Consider the following 20,856-nt stretch of genomic DNA (forward strand, 5'->3'; position numbering starts at 1 on the left):
AACTCAGCATTTTCTTGGCCATTTTTCTATAACGATTCTGGTTGTCCAGCCTGGGTGGGTTGCCTCAGCTTGCCTCAGGTGAATTCCTTCTCTAATATAACCCCTTCCCAGGACCCTCCCACCTTGGTGGAATTGGCCCAGACCCAGGTGTGAGAGCAGGCAGACACCCACCCACTGAATGAAGCTTCTTTCTCAAAGTCGGTTGCAGGGTTTCTACACACACAGAGGCACACACTCCCATCTCTTTACTTCCCCTGCTCAGTTCCATAGGTGGTCCTGGGATGGTTTCTTTACTTCCTCCCTTCACCTGATCCTTAGGCTCCTAAGCTGACAGCTGAGAGTAATGGATGATTCAGGGGGTACCCGTTTCTTTCTTCCACCAAATGTCTGCCCCTGAAAGATTTTTTTTATTGAATCTGAACCAGCTTTCTTGCAACTGACCTGACATTTTCTCAGCATTCTCTTTAACTCTGTTGATGTCATTCTGTAAGGAGGTAATGAGTTTAGCATGTTGTTCACTCCCTACATTCTTGTACTCCTCCCAATATTCTTTCTCACTGAGTTTCTCAAGAAATAGCTTCTCAGCGTTATTTATTTGGATGCGCATATCTGTTGAAAGAAAATCGAGACTTTCTGTCATTTCTATTGTCCTTGCAACCATTATATGTTGCAATCTGTTTTTGTGAAGTTAAGGTCTGCTGTGAAAATATCAGCTCTTAAATACTATTTTATATCTATAATTTAGAGAAATCTAAACTATTCAAACTATTGTTTATCTATCCCTCATGATTCAAAATCTAAGTAAAATTAAACTTCCAATTATAAAGTAGTTGTGTGGTTTGGGGCTGTGATTGAGAGCTCTAACATGCAATCAACCTATATGCCTAGGGACCCACAAGCTTAAATTATGCCTGTGATAGCTTGATAAGTGTCCTGTTTTGTACAATATATTATGTCGCATATACTTTTTATTAGTGAATTGTCATTTTTCTGGTCATTATGTGTCTGGGCAAAGTGATTTCAACTTAACATCCTTCCACAGTACTTGGCGACCATTTTTGTAGGTAAGTTGTTTGATTCCATCATTTAAAGTTCAATTGTTTGAGCTTCCCTTGTGTGAAATGATAGCATAATAGTCATAATAACCTGCCTTCCCCTAACCCCACACAGTGAGACTTCAGAGTGAAAGATAAGTTCCCCAGTTACGTGTGTACAAATATGGAGCCCTCTCAATCATATAAACTTTCAGCTTGCCCTGGTGTACTTCCTACACATGATATTCTACTCAGTCTTTAGGCTGAGTATCAATTCAGCTGCTGAATATTCTGGAAAAGGCAGCATTACAAAAAGCCAGGTCCGATGAAGTGAATGGCTGTTTGGCGCACTACCACGCACCGTCTTGTTTGAGAGCCCCTGAGGGCAAGACCACGTCTTACTCATCTCTGTCCACCCAGCACTTGGCACAGAGTCTGGCATTTAGTTGGTGCTCAATCGATGTTTATGACTGAAGCATCCCATTCAGGCCAGAGAGGTGTTCTTCAGTCCAAAGGTCCAGGAGTTCTCCAGACATGTCTTTTTCCAAGACATGATAATATATTTTTAATATATATATTTTAATATATACTTAATATATTAAGAATATAAGATAATATATTTTAAACTCCCTTAACAAATGGTACTTGTTATTATCATTAAACAATTAAGAACACTGCTCCCCAGTGATCAGCTGTCCTCCGATGTGGGCAGACTGTTGCTGTCTCAGCCCTGCACCATGTTCAGTCTTTGTGGGGAGGGTTGATTGATGTCACTGAAGCTTTTGAAAGAGAGGGGGGTGTAGTGGCTGTTGCTCTACTTTCCCAGAACCCCTCTCTCCCTTCCCTTCTAGTAACACATGTCTCCTGTCCCTTGTCATATAAGTAGACCGATTACAGTCGCCCCTTCTCCTGGCTTTAGGGATTGGTCCAGGGCTGAGCAGGTGCCCCAAGCTGGGCAAATGCTCGGAGTCCTCCCCTAGAAATATTTTCACTGGTGGAAAACATGTCTCTTTTGTCTCCACTTTGAGGTTATAAGGATGTAAGTTCAGAGGTGTCTCTGGTCAGAATTCCAGCCTCATGGGGAGAACATTCTCAGAAAAAGGAGCCAACTTTCAGGGGGAAGGCAGAGAGAGAATACGTGTAAGAGGAGCAGCGGGTGGAGGGGGAGGAGGTGGGATAAAAGAGGGAGGGTGATGCAGGGGGAGAGAGGGGGGCAAGAGAGGGAAATTAACAAAAAGACGCTGAGATCTGACAGCATGTGAGGCTCTGGGTCCAGGTCAGTAGCACCCTGCCTTTTCTGTTCGGTTACATGAAAAAATTAACATCTTCTTTATGCTTGGACTAGTTTAGATTGGATTTTTATCCTTGCAACCGAAAGCGTCCTAACTAAACATTGGAAGAAGGGAGTTTTGTCAGCACTTCTCAAACTTTACTGTGCACAGGACTCCCCTAGGATCCCGTCCAAATGCAGATTCTGATTCAGCAGGTCCGGATGGGGGTCTGAGGTTCAGTACTATCACAAGCTGCCAGGTGAAGCTCCAGCTGCTGCTCCACGGACCAAACTGAGTCGAAAGTGACTGACTACCTGGTACAAAGTGTCACTGCCTCAGGGATCCTTTGTAGACACATCTGTTCTCTCTTTCCTTCTCTTCCTCAGCGTCTGTGGGCTTCTTTCTTCCTTGGGCCACTGCACACGCCCAGCCCTCCTGTTCTTAGTCACCCAGCACGTCCCCAGTCTTGTATGACACACATACCCCAGCACTCAGCCCAAACCACAGACAGGCACACCTTAACTAACCGGGCCCATTCCCTTTGAAGGCAGTTTAGGGAGCACATCTAAGTCTCTGCTTTGGTCTCACACCCATCTCAAGGGTTTGACTTCTTAAAGCATTCCTTCCAAACATAAGCAGAACTCTCCTAGACAGGAGCCCGACCAGAAAATACGTCTACCACCTCATGACATCACTGTTGTTCACGCAGGGACTTGGCAGGAGGAGGCTTATGGGAAAGTTTTAGAGACCCCCCTAAAAATGAAATTTGCTGATTGACCTTTGGCGTTGGTAACTATTTCTTTCAGAATAACAAATATCTACAAAGGGAATGCCTGCTCTGCGCCAAGCGCTTGGGTAAGGAGGCTCTCTAAAATGCTTGGGGAAACTCAAGAAAATCTAGTCCCTTTCTTTGCCTCTCAGATTCTAATACTGCTTCCTGAGAGCACTCAAGTCTCTCCCTTGTTTTCCAGCTTCCTAGCTGAGATGGTATTTATAGAGGTTCTGGCAAAAGTTTTAGAAATCTGAGCAGCAAGTTTATGATGAAGGGATAGGATTTTTTTTTTTTTTTTGCGGTACGCGGGCCTCTCACTGCCGTGGCCTCTCCCGTTGTGGTGCACAGGCTCTGGACGCACAGGCTCAGTGGCCATGGCTCACAGGCCCAGCCGCGGCATGTGGGATCTTCCCGGACCGGGGCACGAACCCGTGTCCCCGGCATCGGCCCGCGGGCTCTCAACCACTGCACCACCAGGGAAGCCCTGTCTTTGTTTTTGATCACTGCCCTTACTCCTCTGCCTCGCTTGGCTTCAGTATCTCCGCCCACTTTATTTCCCTGTCTCGTCCACTTACTTATATGTGTTTGTGGTTGTGGTGATGATGTCATTTGAAATGTGTTCACAGCCTTTTGAACATATTAGGAGACAAAAGCATTAATACGTTCAAGAAATAACTTGATACAGCTTTATGATAATTTTCTAAGTTTCTAAATCACCTTTCAAGTTTTGTTCCTGGTCTCTTACAAACTTCCATTTTTCCTTCATTGCTTCTTCAACTTCCTCTCTTGTTACAACTGCTAATCCCTTTGACTTCTCCTCACTCAGTTCCTTTAGTAGGTTCCTTATGTGCCAAATCTGTTCATCCTTTAAGCGTTTATTCTGTCATGAATATCAACAGTTGTTAATTACATCTGCTGAAGTACTTCCATTGATTTCCCTCAAATAGAGTTACACATTGAGGTTTGCAAAATGAGAGATATTTAATGAAATAAGTTATTCAATAACATGTCTAAAGAACATATGGAAGACTCAAAAATTAAACCCATCAATACAGTAATCACTGAAGAGAAAGTTACATATTAAAACCTGCGTTATTAATCTGCCAGTCTATCGGTGAACATTAAAATTAGATTTCAGAGGTCAGTTTCTTCAACTCCCACAAACACCTTGCTTTTCTAGGAAACATCGTTCATTTAGTCAATATTTATGGGGCATCTACCATATGCCAGGTAGTCTTCTAGACACTAGGAATATATCAGTGAACAAAATAGACAAAAGTACTGCTCTTGTGGAATTTACATTATTCTTTGTTTTTCTCACAAATGACCCTAATTCTCTTGTTCTGGGGTGATGGTTACTATTTCAATACTCCACACCTGAAGTATGGACTGTGTTCCTTTTTTGAATATCCCACCTATGTTTCCAAGTTTCTTACTTAATCAACTTAGAGGTTATTCTTGTCCTTGCTAGCTTATTATGTATATGTAGAGATATTTTACTGTGTGTGAACTTAATACCTTTTCCTTGTAATCTTCTTAGCCTCCCTTTAAGTTTTAATCCTCACTTTCCTGGTGTCTCTCCTTCAATTTCTTAAACCTAATAAAATGCACATACTTAAAATATTCTAATACTTCTTTTAAAAATTATTTTTCCTATAATTTAACATTCTCTTTACTATAGCTTTTTCAACTTAATACCTTTTCCTTGTAATCTTCTTAGCCTCCCTTTAAGTTTTAATCCTCACTTTCCTGGTGTCTCTCCTTCAATTTCTTAAACCTAATAAAATGCACATACTTAAAATATTCTAATACTTCTTTTAAAAATTATTTTTCCTATAATTTAACATTCTCTTTACTATAGCTTTTTCAACGTTATATTTTATTTCTGATATTCACATCTTTTATCCTCTTAACCTACATGGATACTCTACTGGAAGAGTATTTTCTTTCCCAAAATTTATTCTCTGGGCCAGTGATTCGCAGACTTCAATGTGTATACGCAACACTTGGGGACCTTTTTAAAATGCAGATTCTGGTTCAGTAAGTTTGGTATGAAGCCTGCAATTCTGCACTTCTGATAAGCTCCAGGTGATGCCAAGCCTGCTGGCCCACAACCCACAGTTTGGGTAGCAAACTTCTTTCAGGTAATCCAAATATCTGTGATTTATTGATAGTACTACGGCCTACTAAAACTCAATTCTTTAACACTTAATCCAACAAACTTTAAAGCTGAAGGCTGAAACATTTGATTTCTAGTTTAATAAACTCCCTGGACAGGATTATGTAACCTTAGTGCTCTTTAAGTTATTCCACAGGCTGCGTGACATTATTGTCATTTCAGTGCATTAGAATTTTAATTTAAAACTTTGATAAGCTGAAAGAAAGCAACAGACAATTAACTTTATGATGATGCTCAGTATTGAGAAATATAGGCCAAAAAAAAAAAGACTGGGACTGGACAGGCTTTGAGTGATTAAAAAAAAATGGAAATAAAGATTAAAAAGATATGGGCTTCCCTGGTGGCGCAGTGGTTGAGAGTCCGCCTGCCGATGCAGGGGACATGGGCTCGTGCCCCGATCCGGGAGGATCCCACGTGCCGCGGGGTGGCTGGGCCCGTGAGCCATGGCCGCTGAGCCTGCGCGTCCAGAGCCTGTGCTCCGCAACGGCAGAGGCCACAACAGTGAGAGGCCCGCATACCGCAAAAACAAAACAAAACAAAAGGTTAAAAAGATATGATATTCAAAATTTGGTCGTTTAACTTCTCTGATCTTTTGTTTGTAATATTCTAAAGTATCATAATTCTGTCTCTGAAGAATTTTTAGTACCGAAGTGTTCATAATATGATATATCTGAAAACTGAATCTCTTTCCTTCTGTGTAAAATCTTATTGGGCATGATGTAAGCAGGAATGGTGGAATAAGACTTCTGAAAATCCTCTCCTTCATAAGAGCAATGAGAAAAAGTTGGCAAAAATTGTCAAAATCAACTTTTCAGAACTCTTGAAATTAAAGGCTTTGCAGTAACTTCCAGGGAGTGTTTATTCAAGAAAAATGGTTGAATCTTGGTAAGGACAAGTGAGCTTTGTGGCATTTTAACGTGCCCTAAAAACCAAAAGCCCAAGGTTACGGTAAAAACCAGCAACTTAGCAGCCTGGGGTTGAGGGTCATGGAGAGAAGTGAGGGGAACAGAACTCTTCCAAAGCTCAATTCCCAAATAATAGTCATTATTTGACCTATCTGGTAATTCCCTGGAAAATCCCACTGGGAAACCTTGTCTTTATTTGACCTGAGTCAGAGCTTACCCAGTGTGTGACCAGCCTTTTCCCAGATTGATGTTGGTCAAAAACAATCAGAGGCAGATGTTTGTCAAAAACAATCAACAATTGTTGAACATTACAGCTCCCTGAGGCGGTAATAAAAGTTGAGGTAAACAACAAGCTGACCAAAAAACTTTAAAAGAAAGCAGCAGATGAGATGTCCATGGAGAGCTTTGAAAGCTCTGACATATTCTAAAAGGCCACATGCATGTATAGGGCATATATATAAATTTAATAACATCTATATTAAACTTCCCAAATCCTGTGTGAATTTCAAATAGAAAGGAAATGTGTCTGACAATGTTATAAAATTCGCTATGTCTGAAAAATTATTTTGAGCTGCATACCAAAATAAAATTTATTTAAATATATCCACCAATATGCTAAAAAATGACATTTATCTTACGAAGTACATTTATTATTTGAGGTAAGAATAATTATCACATTATAAAATAGAAGAAAGGAAATTTAGTAATTAAGTTACAAAGAAAGGATTAATTTTGTTTTGTTATAAGGCCATCTCATGGTCTTTTTTTTAACTTTTTAAGACTCACAAGAACAAGAATAGAAGTTGCCAAAATAGGACACACAGTTCCCATCTACTATTCACCCAGCTTTCCCCAATGATAACATCTTATCTAATGATAGTACAGTATCAAAACCAGGAAATTGACATTGGTACAATGTTATTAACTGAACTAGAGACTTTATTTGGATTTCACCAGTTTTTACTTTTTTTTTTTAGTTATAGTTGTGATATTGTAATCTATAAAAATATATTTATTTGGTCATTCAGATGACTAAAACATATTTCTTAGCTATATTTGGTTTTCACCCATAGTTCCTGGTCCACAGTGCCCAAAACCCTTGGAATTTCTGCCATCAACAATTGGGTTTATGTTAATGAAAGTGACTTTTGAATCCCACAGGTGGGGAGAGAGGGAAGGGGCCTGGTTGCCAGGAGATCCAACCAAATTATTAGAGGGTTGGAACTTTCATTCCCTCCCCCTGATTTCCGGGGAAGGGAGAGGGACTTGAGGTTGAATCAGCCGCTATTGGCCAATGATTTAGTCAATCATGATTATGTAATGAAGCCGCCATTAAAACCGGAACAAGGAGCGTCTTTTGGTCCTTTTTGAGAGAGCTTCCATGTGACACTGTGCTGGGCCCCAAGCTTCATAAGGACAGAAGCTCCTTTGTTCAGGATTTTGCTCTATGTATCTCTTCATCTGGCTGTTGATTTTGATTCATATCCTTTAATATCCTTTTTATGATAAATCAGTAATCTAGTGAGTAAATGGGTTTTCCTGAGTTCTGGGAGCCATTCTAGCAAATTAATTGAACCTGAGGAAGGGGTTGTACGAGCCTCTGATTTATAGCCAGTCGGTCAGAAGCACAAATAACAACCTGGGCTTGCAGGTGGCGTCTGAGGTGGAGGGTGGTCTTGTGGGGCTGAGCCCTTTACCTGTGGAATCTGATTCTATCTCCTGGTAGGTAGTGTCAGAGTTGAGCTGAACTCTCAGACACCCTGTTTGTGTCTGAGATTCTCTTGCTGGTGAGAGGAAGCCTCCACACATACAAGTTGGAACTGGGTCGGGAACCCTTTCAATAGGATTATGAATTCTGTCACGTATACATATGAGAAGTATCACCATGAAGATGGCATTTGAAGCCATGATGTTAAATAAGATGATCCAGAGAGAGTTTAGAGTGAAAGAGAAGGATGGAGATCAGAACCTTGATAAATACCCTAATTAAAGGGTGGTTCTAGGAAAAAAACAATGAAAACCAAGAAAAAATGATCAGAGAAGTAGAAGGAAATTTAAGAGTGATATCCTGGAACCCAAAGGAAAAAGAGTTTCAAGATGACAGGAGTGACTGCTGAAGGAGTAAGGGGTAAAGAAAGGACTACAAAGAGTCCATTGAACCTGGCTAACTGGTCATTAACAACTTTTGCTAGAGCGGCTGTAGCAGAATAGCAGGAGTGAAAGTATGTGTCGGGAAGTAAGGATGTGAACACACTGAACTATGAAATATCTAATGATGTAGTGGAGCAATGAATGCAAACAGAGAAAGAAAGATAATAAACATCTAAACAGAACTAAACACATAGGAAGAGATGATGGGTAGGAAGGAAGAGGGGCATTTCCGATTTCCACATAAATGAAGAGAAAAATATATCTTGCTAATGAGTCATGTTTAACTTAGCAATTTAAATATCTGTGACCTCAAATTTTTTTCCTCCCACTGGTGTTTGTGTGAATCAACTCAGCATATATTTATTGAACATCTACTCATGCTGGGCCTTTCTGGAGAAACGAAGATAAGATTTGATTGCTTCTGCCTAAAGGGCTTTCAACTGAATAATGGAGAAATATTTTTACACAACATCCTAGCTCAGATGGGGGGAATGAACAGGGGCTAGCCAAGAGAAGAGCATTTCAGGAAGAGGAAACAGCCTTTCTGTTGTAAAGGTACCATAGTAAGAAAAAGATTGGGTTTTCTAATATTTAAAAGAAGCAGGGGTAAGCAAAGGGTGGGGCGGCTGGAGACAAGATTGGAGAGGTGAGCAGAGGTCAGCTTTTGCAGGGCCTTGAAGACTTTAGGAAGGACTATGGATTTTACTTTCTGTGCAGTAGGAAGCCACTGCAGGGTTTTAAGCACTGAAAAGTTTACCGTATTCCAAGGGTAATTCTGGTTGCACTGTGGAAAATGTACTGGTTAGAGGAAGGATGGGTAAGAGAAGATGGTGGCTTAAACTGTGGCAATAGCAGCATAAATGGAAAGAAATAGATACATACGGTTGAGCTAGAGTCTGCATTACCATGCTCCTCACTGCTGGGTCCACTAATGACTCCAAGACCTATCGCATTCTTGAGCTAATCCTCGTGGAAACAAGAACTTTGTTTCTGGCTCCAATTGATGGGTTATGGGAAAGTGATTCCTCAGTCCTGATCTGTTGTCCTTTCCACAACCAAATGGAAATCCCAAAGCTGGCCTGGGAGTTCCCACGCTGACCACTAGGGGATGTGCATTGGCCCCTTGATGGCAGCTCACTCTCATGTGCTCTGGAATCACATCATGCGGAACCTGCCTCCAAGTGCCTAAGCCAGACTTCCCCTTTCCACTCTCATCCACAGACTTCAGTTTCTTAGGTCCTATTGCAAGTGACTGATTCTTCAGAATCATGACAATGTCAGGGTCACAGTTATATCACCACCAGGGGCTTGTCTTGCCCAATACATATTTGCTGAACAAATGAACAAATTCCCCCTATAAGGAAGACAGGAATCCTCATTTTACAAGGGGGAAATTGAGGCTTACACCAGTTTGGCCAAAATGACATCAGCAGTAAGTTGTACAGTCAGGATGCAAATTTAGGTCTCTGACCCAAATTCTGTTAAAATTTGTAGATATAGTCTTTTTAGACAAAAGCCAAATAAAACAGGTGTGGAAATTTCAGGGTACATATAAAATAAATGTTTTAATAGTGGACACCCTCAGTATTTCCTCACTCATGAGAACCCTTAAGGGCTAGGTTGTATGCATCATTTACTGCTTCCTAACTTTATTTCTGTTGGTCCTGAGAGTCATATACAGCACCCCTTTGATAGTCATTTTATTCTAATTTCATAAAAATAAATCACTTAAACAATAAATTAGTCATTTTAACAACCGAGATTGTACTTTTCAGATAATATTTACATATGCACACACTCTGAAAATCTAAAGGAAAACAGATACAGAAATTTAAAATAGAGAACCAATGTTTTACAGTGTGGTTAAATAAGAATTTAAAAGATAAATGTGGTTGCAGAGCTTTAAATTTTTCAACATAAGATTCAGTGTCTGCATGATCTAAATAACACAATTCAAGCCGACTTCCTTTGACATTATAATTAATACAATAAGAACAGCAGTATCCTCTTGTCTCCCATGTACAAAAATGTATTTAAATATAGTGTAAATTTATCAATTCCAAGGGCTAAAGAAGATAATTTCCTAGAGTTCATTTCATCATAACTCACAATTTTTTAAAGCATTTGTGTAAATGTTTAATGACTAGATATTGGCTTTAAATTTTATACTTACTCTTTCATGATACTTTTGGTTCTTTTCTCTCATTTTCTTTATTTGAGCCATGAATCGTTCCACTGCATTTTCCTTTATTTGACAGCTGATAACAAAGACAAGATGTATTTTACGATTATTTGCCTTAGGAAAAACTAATGAGATAAAAGTTAAAAATTAATCTAAATTAATTTGAATTGAAATAAAGTATTAAACATATTATAAAGACCCATTTAGGGATAAGAATCTTAAGTGAGTTTGTGTTTCTGAGTATCTTTTACTCACTAAAATATGGATTAGAGAGATAACTTCAAGTTTTTAAAACTTGTCGTTGTGGATGTGGTTTCATATACATTCCTGCATCACTGACAACCTGAATTTTCTGAACTGTATCAAACTCAAAGACACCACCAGACGTTTTCAGAATAATATCTGCCAGTAGCTGCCAGCTGCAACCTTATGGTCTCAAGGTTTCCCCTTATAACTGTGTGATGATTTTGGACCCCAACCAATCCTTGCTTAACAAGCATCCTTACTTCTTGCCAGCTCCAATCCTAATTCTTGACAAACAACGTGTAACTGTGGTTTTTTGCCTATATAAGCCTCCCCATTTCATAGTCAGTGGAACACAATTCAAGTGCTTCTTGAATCTGTGTCTCCTGGGCTATAGTCCTCAGTTTGGCTTGTATAAAACCCTTTTCTATTTTTATTACAGGTTGTTTATTGAGTATTTGCCTCAACATAGTAATGTGTCGACTTCCTTCTTCCATGCAATTCCACTGAAAATTCTGAGAAAGAAAACAAATTTGGATTCCAAAAAAGAATCTATAATTTTATCTACTTTTTAAACCCACAACTATATCCATACCTATTTCTATCTCTATGTCCATACTCATTGTAGAAAACTGGGTTTGGGGGAATACGTATAAAGGAAAAAATAAAAACCACCATTACCTGGAGATGATCACTTTATAGATTTAGCATTATGTAATAAGATATTTTGAGAGAGGGAGAGAAAGACCACATTCACATAACTTTTAATACAGTATATTGTTATAATTGTTCTATTTTATTATTGTTAATCTCTTACTGTGCCTAATTAATAAATTAAACTTTATCATAGGTATACATGTATAGGAAAAAACATAGTATATAAAGGGTTCAGTACTATCTGTGATTTCAGGTATCCACTGGGAGTCTAGGTGTGTAATCCCTGAGGATAAGGGGTGGGGGAGAGACTAAGAGATGATCACTTTATAGGTTCAACACTGGCAGTCTCAGCTTTTCACAAACAACCATATAGGTTCATGACTTTATTTTCTTGAGATAGATTTTGTTTTAAGTTAACTGTTTGGAATTGACTACCTACTGTGTGCCATCTGCTCTTTGTCAGGAGCTGAGATTGTATAAGAGAAATATAAGATGCTGCCAGGGGACCCTTGGATAATCCTTCCTCAGATGGTGGAGGGAGGTGTCCTGGCTATTTGTCATGTGACAAAAGTCCTGTCACCTCGGAACACATGCAATGAGTCAAGCGTCACCGGAAGAGCACAGTAAGGCCTAGGCTGTTCCAGTCCATGAGATTATTTATTTAGTTTTAACAAAGGAAAGAGAACAAAAGCATGGGAATGTTCAACTTGCGTCTCTCACTAGATCATGAGAACTTTTAAACGTGTGCCTCTTTGTAAACCTCTGTTAAAGAGGAGAAAGACTGCCCTCTGGTTGACCCAGAAGAGAGAGAAGGAGCTGTAAGTGGATGTCATCACTGTGAGCCGTGGAAGCAGATTAGAGACCAGATTGTAATCACAGAGCTGGACTTCTTGTCCACCTCTGCTAAGGCAAGATGAGCGAAGTTTTCAGTTATGCTGAGAAATGAGTGCAGGTACAATCTGGTCATCACTTAATTGTTATCTAGAAAATAAAGGGAACTTCGTTAAAAGTCCCTTCCCGTGGATGTTTCTCTCTCAGTGTTCTGACCCTTTCGCTCACTATCTTCTAAAAAGAACATATGAATAGATTTGGAGTCTTGCAGGGAGATGGATTTTTCCCTGAATGTTGTTAAAAACAATTCTCTTAAACAAAGGCCTAGTCACCAGCAGTGTGGACTCCTGACTTTCAACCTTGTTGCCCTCCAATAAATGGCTTCCCATTTCCAAAGCCCAAGTATTCCACAGGGGTCTGCTTATCTGACCCTTACCTAAACCCCCAGAGTCTGCTCTGCCCTCTCTCCCTCACTCTGCCATTTCTCACTTCCTAGACTGTGATAAGCTCTTCCTCACCCCAGCCTTTTCTCCATAAGCCTTCTGTCCATCACTCTGTCTCCTTAACACCTGTTCCTCTTTCAGAGGTTAGCTCAACATCGCTTCCTCAAACAAGCTTTTCCTGGTCTACTTCAAGTCCTTCAGTTACAACTAAGCCTGTGAGCCACAACTACTGAGCCCGCGAGCCACAACTACTGAAGTGCTTTTGAGCACTTCATTTTCCATTGGACTCATATGAGTCTTAGCAGCAATGATTGCCACTTATGTATGGGAACTTTGGGATTTCATAATCTAAGCTTACTGATAGTCGAGAAGCGCTTCACTGATAGGCAATTTGACTTCTTTTGGCGGTCCGTCTTGAATATCCTTTTTATTTGTTTTCAACGTGTTTTCCATTGTGTTGCTTAGCTAGAAAGAAGAATACCTGTTTTAAAAAGAGGCATAGGAAGGATAAATAAATTCTTTGTCCCTCGACTTGTGTTTACGAGATAAAGCACTGCTGGGACTTAATTTAAAACTGGCTTTTCCATCCAGATTGCTTCCACGTCCCGAGAGCTACCATCCACCACGATGCTGGGACCTCATGAATCAACTGGATTCTTGAGTCTGGTGAGTTCCGTGCTTAGCCCAGGTACAGCATTCCCCCACCCAAAACTGTCTGAGACTCACTCTCTTACATTATCCATCAACAACTGTTGCCCCTGTCAAGCTTCTTTAAGAGCAAGGGCTAAACTTTTTCAATCATTTAATGTCTCCACAATGTTTGGTAGAGTGTACCACATGTAACAGCAGCTCGATATATGTCTTTTAGTTTTTAAAAAGTAAGACAAAACAAAAGCACAACTTTCTATGAGCACCAAGAGACTAGGCTCCAAAAGAATTAGAACTGGGATCCAAAAGAATTAGGTTTGGCCAGGATTGTTATAAAGAACAAATAAAAGGACACATTAAAGTGTTTTTTAATGGTGAAGAGGTTTACAAATGCAAAATAATAAGAAGAATGATAATAATAATTGTTATCATTAACAGTAACTGTTCATCAGCTATTAATTGCTTTTGTAACTAATAATAAAAACTATGAAAACTAATATTTTTTAAACAAGAAAATCAGGCCCAAGGTTCTTAGATTTTTATGGGAAGCAGAAATAACTTTGTGGATTTGGTATGGATACTAATGCACATCTTTTAAGATCATAGTCTTCCTTGACAGATTTTTATCTTTTGATTTTTATTAATCTCAAGAAAATAAGTGCCTAACCTTCAATCAGTGTGTTAGTAGTTGGGTGTGGTAGAAAGAACATAACCTTTGTAATTATTTGTTAAAATGGCTGGAAACTCCATGAGAGTGGGGATGATGTAATTCTTGTGCATTACTGTATTTCCCCACCTAGCACAGTAGATGCAGTCCTTGTCAAATGAATGAATGGACAGGTGGATGAATCAGGCAGACATATTTTAATCCTAGATCCACCATCTTTTACCTGTGTGACCTTGAGTAGGTTACTGAATCTTTTTGAGCTTCAGTTCCATCATTTCCTAAAGTGAGAACAAAAATCTTATTCTAGAGCTTCCCTGGTGGCGCAGTGGTTGAGAGTCCGCCTGCCGATGCAGGGGACACGGGTTCGTGCCCCGGTCTGGGAAGATCCCACATGCTGCGGAGCGGCTGGGCCCGTGAGCCATCGCCACTGAGCCTGTGCGTCCGGAGCCTGTGCTCCGCAACGGGAAAGGCCACAACAGTGAGAGACCCGCGTACCGCAAAAAAACAAAAACAAAAACAAAAAATCTTATTCTAAACGCTGTAGTAAGGATTAAATAAGTTAATATTTAAAGCACCTAGCATAGTGTCTGACGTATAGAAAGAGCTTAATAAGCATTCTGCCCCTTTAGTTATGGCTCCAGATTATGCTTCTTTAAATTTCAGGTAACTAAGGCAGAGGATGTCTGCCTGCTGCCAAGTATGATGAGAGGTGTAAAGACTAATCCATGTGGTTTGCTGCTGTCAGCCTTCATCGTTGATTTGGATCACTGAATAGGCAATCTACATAGGTCATTCAGATCCAAAGTGGAGAAACTCTCTGAAATGAAAACATACTTTTCCCCCGCAGACATGCTGCTTACATAACCAGACCTCCAGCAAGGCTCAGTCTTTGTGGCTGAGACTTTTCTTTTCTAGCCAAGCATGTTCATCTCTGCATCCTAACAGATTCTAGTATTCATGCATGCAAACATACTACAATACTTTTTAACTGAAAATCACAAAGGTGACACATCAAAAAGATTTAATATATTAAGACACGGTAATATATTAAGGGATATCTTCTCAGATATGAAAGTATTAAGAATAATTCTATAAGCTACACACCAAAATGTTTCATTATACCATCACAGGTCACAGAAACTTATCAGCTAGGAAAAAAATTTGCTTTCTTTTGTTTCAGATGTAGAATTGAATTTTTATATTATTTTCTATTTTAGAATTTGAATGTTTAAATTGACTGTTGCACAAAAACATAGCATGTTGTCAAATGTTTCATTTTATAATAACAGTATTTAACAAAAACTTTTACTATAAAGTATTTAAAAGGTAAAACAACATTAATTTCTAATTTTTTTTCTGAGTCATATAGAAGAGATCAAGAGTTATGGTTCCCACCTATGGTACCCATCTGGTGCTGGAGGAAAAATGACCTCATCTTGCCCAATTACTTCAGTTACCTGGCTCTAATGTTTTCAGCTCTCTGACCAACGTACAATTAGTTACCTAATTGCAGCTCACGGCAGAGGATTTTAATAAAATATGACTGAAAATGTAGATCCATTAAGCACAAATGATTTGTGCATAAACTATATTAAGATTCATTGTTTCACACACTTTACAGAAAATTAGTAAGCCAACTGGACTGCCTGCTTAATAGCTGCCTTTTTGCAATGAGCTAATGACATTGCCTCAAAATGTACTTTTGCATTAATGTACTACAAACAACGGGGATTTTAATAAACATTTACAAGGATTTACAGTTCCTGACCACCTAGAGGATTTCTATCTCAGCATGTCTTTTTTTTTTTTTTGATGTGGACCATTTTTTTAAAGTCTTTATTGAATTTGTTACTTGCTTCTGTTTTATGTTTTGGTTTTCTGGCCCTGAGGCATGTGGGATCTTAGCTCCCCAACCAGGGATTGAACCCTCACCCTCTGCACTGGAAGGCGAAGTCTTAACCACTGGATTTCCAGGGAAGTCCCGGATTTCTATCTCAGTAAAAGGTGAGAATTCTAGAAAAATAGTCACAAAGTAACGTAATTATCTTCCAGGAAGATTTCACTTAAAATAATTCCTGACAGACACCTAATCGGCTTTGTCAGTAATTTCAAACATCTATTTAGTGCCTGTTCTCTGTGTGGCAATTTTCCTGGCCCTTGGTTACAAAATGTAGAAGACGTGAGATCTCTACTCAGACTGATAGGAAGAAAGAAGCATACTCCAGCAGAACCTAAAAAAAAAAAAAAGAGCAACTTTAAAAGGCTTGAGAAAACCATACAAGTAATGAATGCTAGAGAGATCTTCGCCCAGGGCATGACCTTTTGTGCGTGTCTGTTTTTCCTCTCCCAACTCTGTTTGGGCATCAATAACACACACTATATATAGTGAGGGCAGGTGAGGAGGGTGTTTGAAGGACTCAGGTATCCAGCCTTTTCAGAGACTATTTCATAATCATTTTCTGTCAGAAAATGTTTCAAAAAATATTCCCCAAATGCTTCTCAGTGAAAAGTAAGAAGTCTATTTAGTAAAAAGGGACATATAGTAGCCATCTTCTTCAAATGAGCTGTTATCCCATAATGCTTTACTTGACTTTGCAAAATTACCCAAAAAACAAGGAGTGTGTCCCTTCCTGCACAGTCTCAGGATCCTGGCTCAATACCTAGAAAGCTCCTAATGACTTTTCTCATGACTTTGTGGAGCCATGAATATCCAGAAGCCTCCTAACGACTCCTTTCAAATCTTGTGGAGGCTGGGAGGGGTGGCAATTCTGCCCTCATACCTTTCCAGACGTTTGAAATGGATCCTGTTTTTTAGCTAATGTTTTATATAAATGTAGATTAAAATGGAAGATGTTTACTTAATAGCATTAGTAATGACAAAAGTTCTGAATAAGATTCCATCAGGGGTTGACAGCACAATTTAGTTAAAAGGTCTCTATATGGGTGCCGGAAGTCTTAACGTTTATTCATGGCTTTACCATTAACAAGCTATAACATTATGTAAATCTAACAACAACAATATAATGAAGTACTTCCAAGAGCCTTTGTTAACGAGCAAACTTAATAGGCACACGTCTAACTATCAAGGCACTCATCTTCAGCAAAACATAACTCCTTAAATACTGAATAGTAACTACTTCAGCAACTCATATCTTTGGGAATTCAAACACAGATGTTGGCACATAGGTCAGCATCTCCCATGGGCACAAACTAGATGTTCAATAAATGTCTGATGTAAATGACTGACTGGCAAATAAATAATGCATGCTCACTTTCTTTCCTAGTGGCCCTATTTATTTGCTCATGACATTGTATATACCCTGAATTTGAAAAGTAAAATAACTTTTAAACTCAAATTCTCAATTCGGCTAGAACACATTTTCAATACAATTGAAAATATTTTAGAAATGCTCTCCAGCACGTGTTAAAAAAAACAAACAAACAAAAAAACCCTGAATGCATTTAAAGCCTCTTAGTAGTGATATCACCTAACAGTTAGTTTTACAAAATTTCAGACCCATCTCTTTTTGTATAGATTATGTATATATAGCCCCAAACAGCTTTAAAATGTAAGATAGAGCCAGTTTTGAGATATGATAAATAACTATACATTCAAATCAAGGTATTTAAAAATATCTAGATGGATGACATTTTCAACTTTCACTTGCATGACTGACAATGTGCATTACATTAGCATGTATTTTCTTTACCAATACAAATCCTTTGGTTAGTGGCACATTTTTGAACTACAGATCTCAAATTATATTGGATTCTTAGCTTAAAAATTGGTGTCTTGATCCAGAATTGCTAATAACAAATAGTTGGAAACGCAGTATATTACACTAACTTTTCTAGCAACCGGAACTACACTTTTTTCAACTCCTACTGTCCTTCAATTTTAGAAGTGTCAAAAAACAAAAGAAACATAACTGTGAAGAGAATATTGTAAGGATAATGGAAAGACATGCAGTACCTTTACACTCTGATGGTGGAGGAGAACAAAAAGCCTTCTCTCCTTCAAAGAGCAGCGGTGAATAAAGATGACCAACTGGGGCTGGATCTTGGGGCTGGTGGAAAGGAAATCCATGAGCAATTATTACACACACTGATAAACACCCAGTCTTATTATCTTCCTTCTCTGCCTTCACAGAAACCCTTTCTTCCCTCTCAGATGGGACATCTCCTCCCACCTCCCAACGGTTTCATCAAGTCTCTCCGCCCAGCAGAGCATTATGGGGTAAGAAGGGGAATGAGGAAACAAATAGGCCGCTATACAAATCTAACAAGTTAATAAAAGAAAGAAACCAAGTGTCCTGTTTAGAAGGATGCTGCCAGCATCCAGGGCAAAAAGCTGAAACCAGCCTATGGATTGGGTGGATGAGGGTGAAACGCCATCAAGCCCACACGGAGCACTTATAAGGTACCTGCAGTGGGAGGGGTTCTGTGCTGGTACGGAGAAGGGTTCCAGGGTTTGCGGGGTACTCATTCTAAAGGCATTCACCCTAACAAACGTAGTAAGGTAGATAGCTAGGGGGAAGCAGCCGCAAGGCACAGGGATATTAGCTCGGGGCTTTGGGACAGCCTGGAGGGGTGGGAGGGGGAGAGTGGGAGGGAGGGAGACGCAAGAGGGAAGACACATGGGAGCACATGTATATGTATAGCTGATTCACTTTGTTATAAATCAGAAACTAACACACCATTGTAAAGCAATTATACCCCAATAAAGATGTAAAAAAGAAAAAAAATCAAAACACACACACACACAAAAAAAATAAAGGCATTCACCAGACTGGGAATTCAGTGAGAAGATGAGTCTAGACCTAGCTCCTCCACCAGGGAGTTTTATAACCTCGGACAGGTCTCTAACCCCCTCTAACCCTCAGTTTCTCTTCCATCTTTCCTACTTCCTGTCGGAGTTATTAACGAGGCTCTAATGCTTTGGAAAATTGTCAAGTGATAAAGCCCCATACAAATGGAAGGCATTAGTTTACTGAGCACCTACTGTGTGCTAGAGACTGTGAGGGCAAACCTGAATCAAATTCAGATCTGAAAATCTAGAAAGGCAAATAAGCAATGTATCCAGGGGTTCTACTGCAAGGCGGAAAAAGAGATGGGTTAATATTCCGATCAGATCAAAAGTTCTTCCTCCCTCTGTGTCCCCTGGGTGAAAAGGAAGGGTCGGCCTATGAGAATCCTTCTCACCGGCTCCTAACCGCCCAGAATTTTGCCCGGCGCGGGACCCCAGAAGGTTGGGACCCCAGGACCATTTTGCGGCAGTGTAAGCAGCAGGGCTGTTGGGGTGGGTCGGAGATGCTCGTAAAGTCTTAAGTGTCAGACTGGAAGGACTCGGGGCCGAGCGAGGAGGCTAGGCAGCCTTCTGACCTCCCCTCGACGGCTTCCAGGTGCGGATACACAGTAATGGGTCCGGAAGTAGTACTCGCGTCAGGCGGGCGGACCAGTCCCACTCACTCCACAGCCGTCGCCGCGGCGCCCTCCGTTTCCAAGGCGACCGGCGAGCTAGGGCCTCCCCCGCCCACCACCAAACAGCCGCGAGCGGCGGTCCAGGCGCGCCACCTGGTGGCAGCAAGGGGAACAATCAGGCCGAGGTCTCGCGCTGCCTCCCTGAGGGTTACCGCGCCCTCCCACCTTCTTCCCGTGGGGTTGTCACCGCCGCGAGCCACCCAGCTTACTCCACAAGACGCGCTCGCCCAGCTTGCCTCCCTCCAGTGGCAAACCGGGAAGTGGTGAGAAGTGTAGAGACTTGACGTCCGGGCTCTGGGTTGTGACCGTAAGCCGCTCACTTGTTTCTTCCCCTGTAAAATGAGACGTCAGGGCTGGTCTGTGGTTTTCAAGCAGCGCGTAGCGTCCTACGATGTTGGCATGTGTGCGCGTGACGGGGATTCAGCGCGCCCCCGCCACCCCTACCAGCCCCTTCCACCTGGGCAGCTTTTCTCCTGTCTACTTTTGTTTTGTGTAAGAGTTCTTTTAACTCCAAACAGAAGTGCAAACCCCTGGACTAAATGCTTATAAGGTAACTTACAGCTTTAAAAGTCCTTGATCCGGCTTGTTTTCTTTCTCGTTTTACTTTTTTGCTTCTAAACCTTAAGAAAACCAGTATAGATTTTGTCTTTCCCTCTCTTTCCACTTTTGGCAGCTCTCTCCTAATTCAGGGGGAAAAAATATCACACACCTACAACCGCTAACGTTCCTCTTTTCCTCATCTGCATTCGTTCTCATTCTCTGCCTCAAGGCAATTTCTTACATCCTGAGAGCACTTAGTTAGAGTCAATTATTCATCCTTTTGTACCCAGAAGACAAAAATGAGGCGCTCTCTTGGGCCTCCACTCTCTGCATAAGTCTCCTGTTTGGCATTCTTGAATTTGATTTAAAAGATACATTTTCATATGTTTTATGATTAATGCTGTTACATGAATACATATTAAGAACTTAAGGAAGGGAACTGAAGCAGTGAATAAAAATATTAATTACCTTTGGTTAAGGTAGTTTTTCTCATCAGTAAAAAGTCGTCCAAAACCTAGCCAGTTTGAGATCATTTATGTCTTCTATCTCATTCAAACCGCTCTTTATTCTATTAGTATTATATATTTCTTTAGGGCCAATTATAATAATAACAACAGGTGGGGATATGGGGTAAAATTATTGAATAGAGTTCGATGCAAGAGGGACAAAAAAAAGCCACCACACAAATTTTTTAAAGCATGGGGATTTTTTTGTTGCTGTTCAATGGAAAAACAATTTTGTGATTCTTCAGTACTTTGAATTCATTCCTAAATCACTTTCTATAAATCTTAGGACAGTTTCTTTTGCTAGAGCCTGGGCCCATGGTCAAAAATGTACTTTTACCCTATCATT

General features: G+C 40.1%; 1 protein-coding gene across 1 annotated transcript in view; it reads right to left on the reverse strand.

Annotated features, from left to right (window-relative positions):
- CCDC83 (coiled-coil domain containing 83) overlaps positions 1–19,772 on the reverse strand; it is a 45,271-nt gene extending 25,499 nt beyond the window's left edge. The window contains exons 1-6 of the mRNA XM_024763625.1: positions 19,674–19,772; positions 17,957–18,050; positions 13,027–13,133; positions 10,486–10,570; positions 3,795–3,957; positions 442–609 (exon numbers count right to left, since the gene is read on the reverse strand). Of these exons, the coding sequence (XP_024619393.1) occupies positions 442–609; positions 3,795–3,957; positions 10,486–10,570; positions 13,027–13,121 (511 nt within the window). The 5' untranslated portion in view covers positions 13,122–13,133; positions 17,957–18,050; positions 19,674–19,772. The remainder of the gene's footprint in view (positions 1–441; positions 610–3,794; positions 3,958–10,485; positions 10,571–13,026; positions 13,134–17,956; positions 18,051–19,673) is intronic.
- Positions 19,773–20,856: the final 1,084 nt, after the last annotated feature.

This window comes from Neophocaena asiaeorientalis, unplaced genomic scaffold (genome assembly GCF_003031525.2).
Source record: "Neophocaena asiaeorientalis asiaeorientalis breed wild unplaced genomic scaffold, Neophocaena_asiaeorientalis_V1.1 scaffold946, whole genome shotgun sequence".
NCBI classification, from domain to species: Eukaryota; Metazoa; Chordata; class Mammalia; order Artiodactyla; family Phocoenidae; genus Neophocaena; species Neophocaena asiaeorientalis.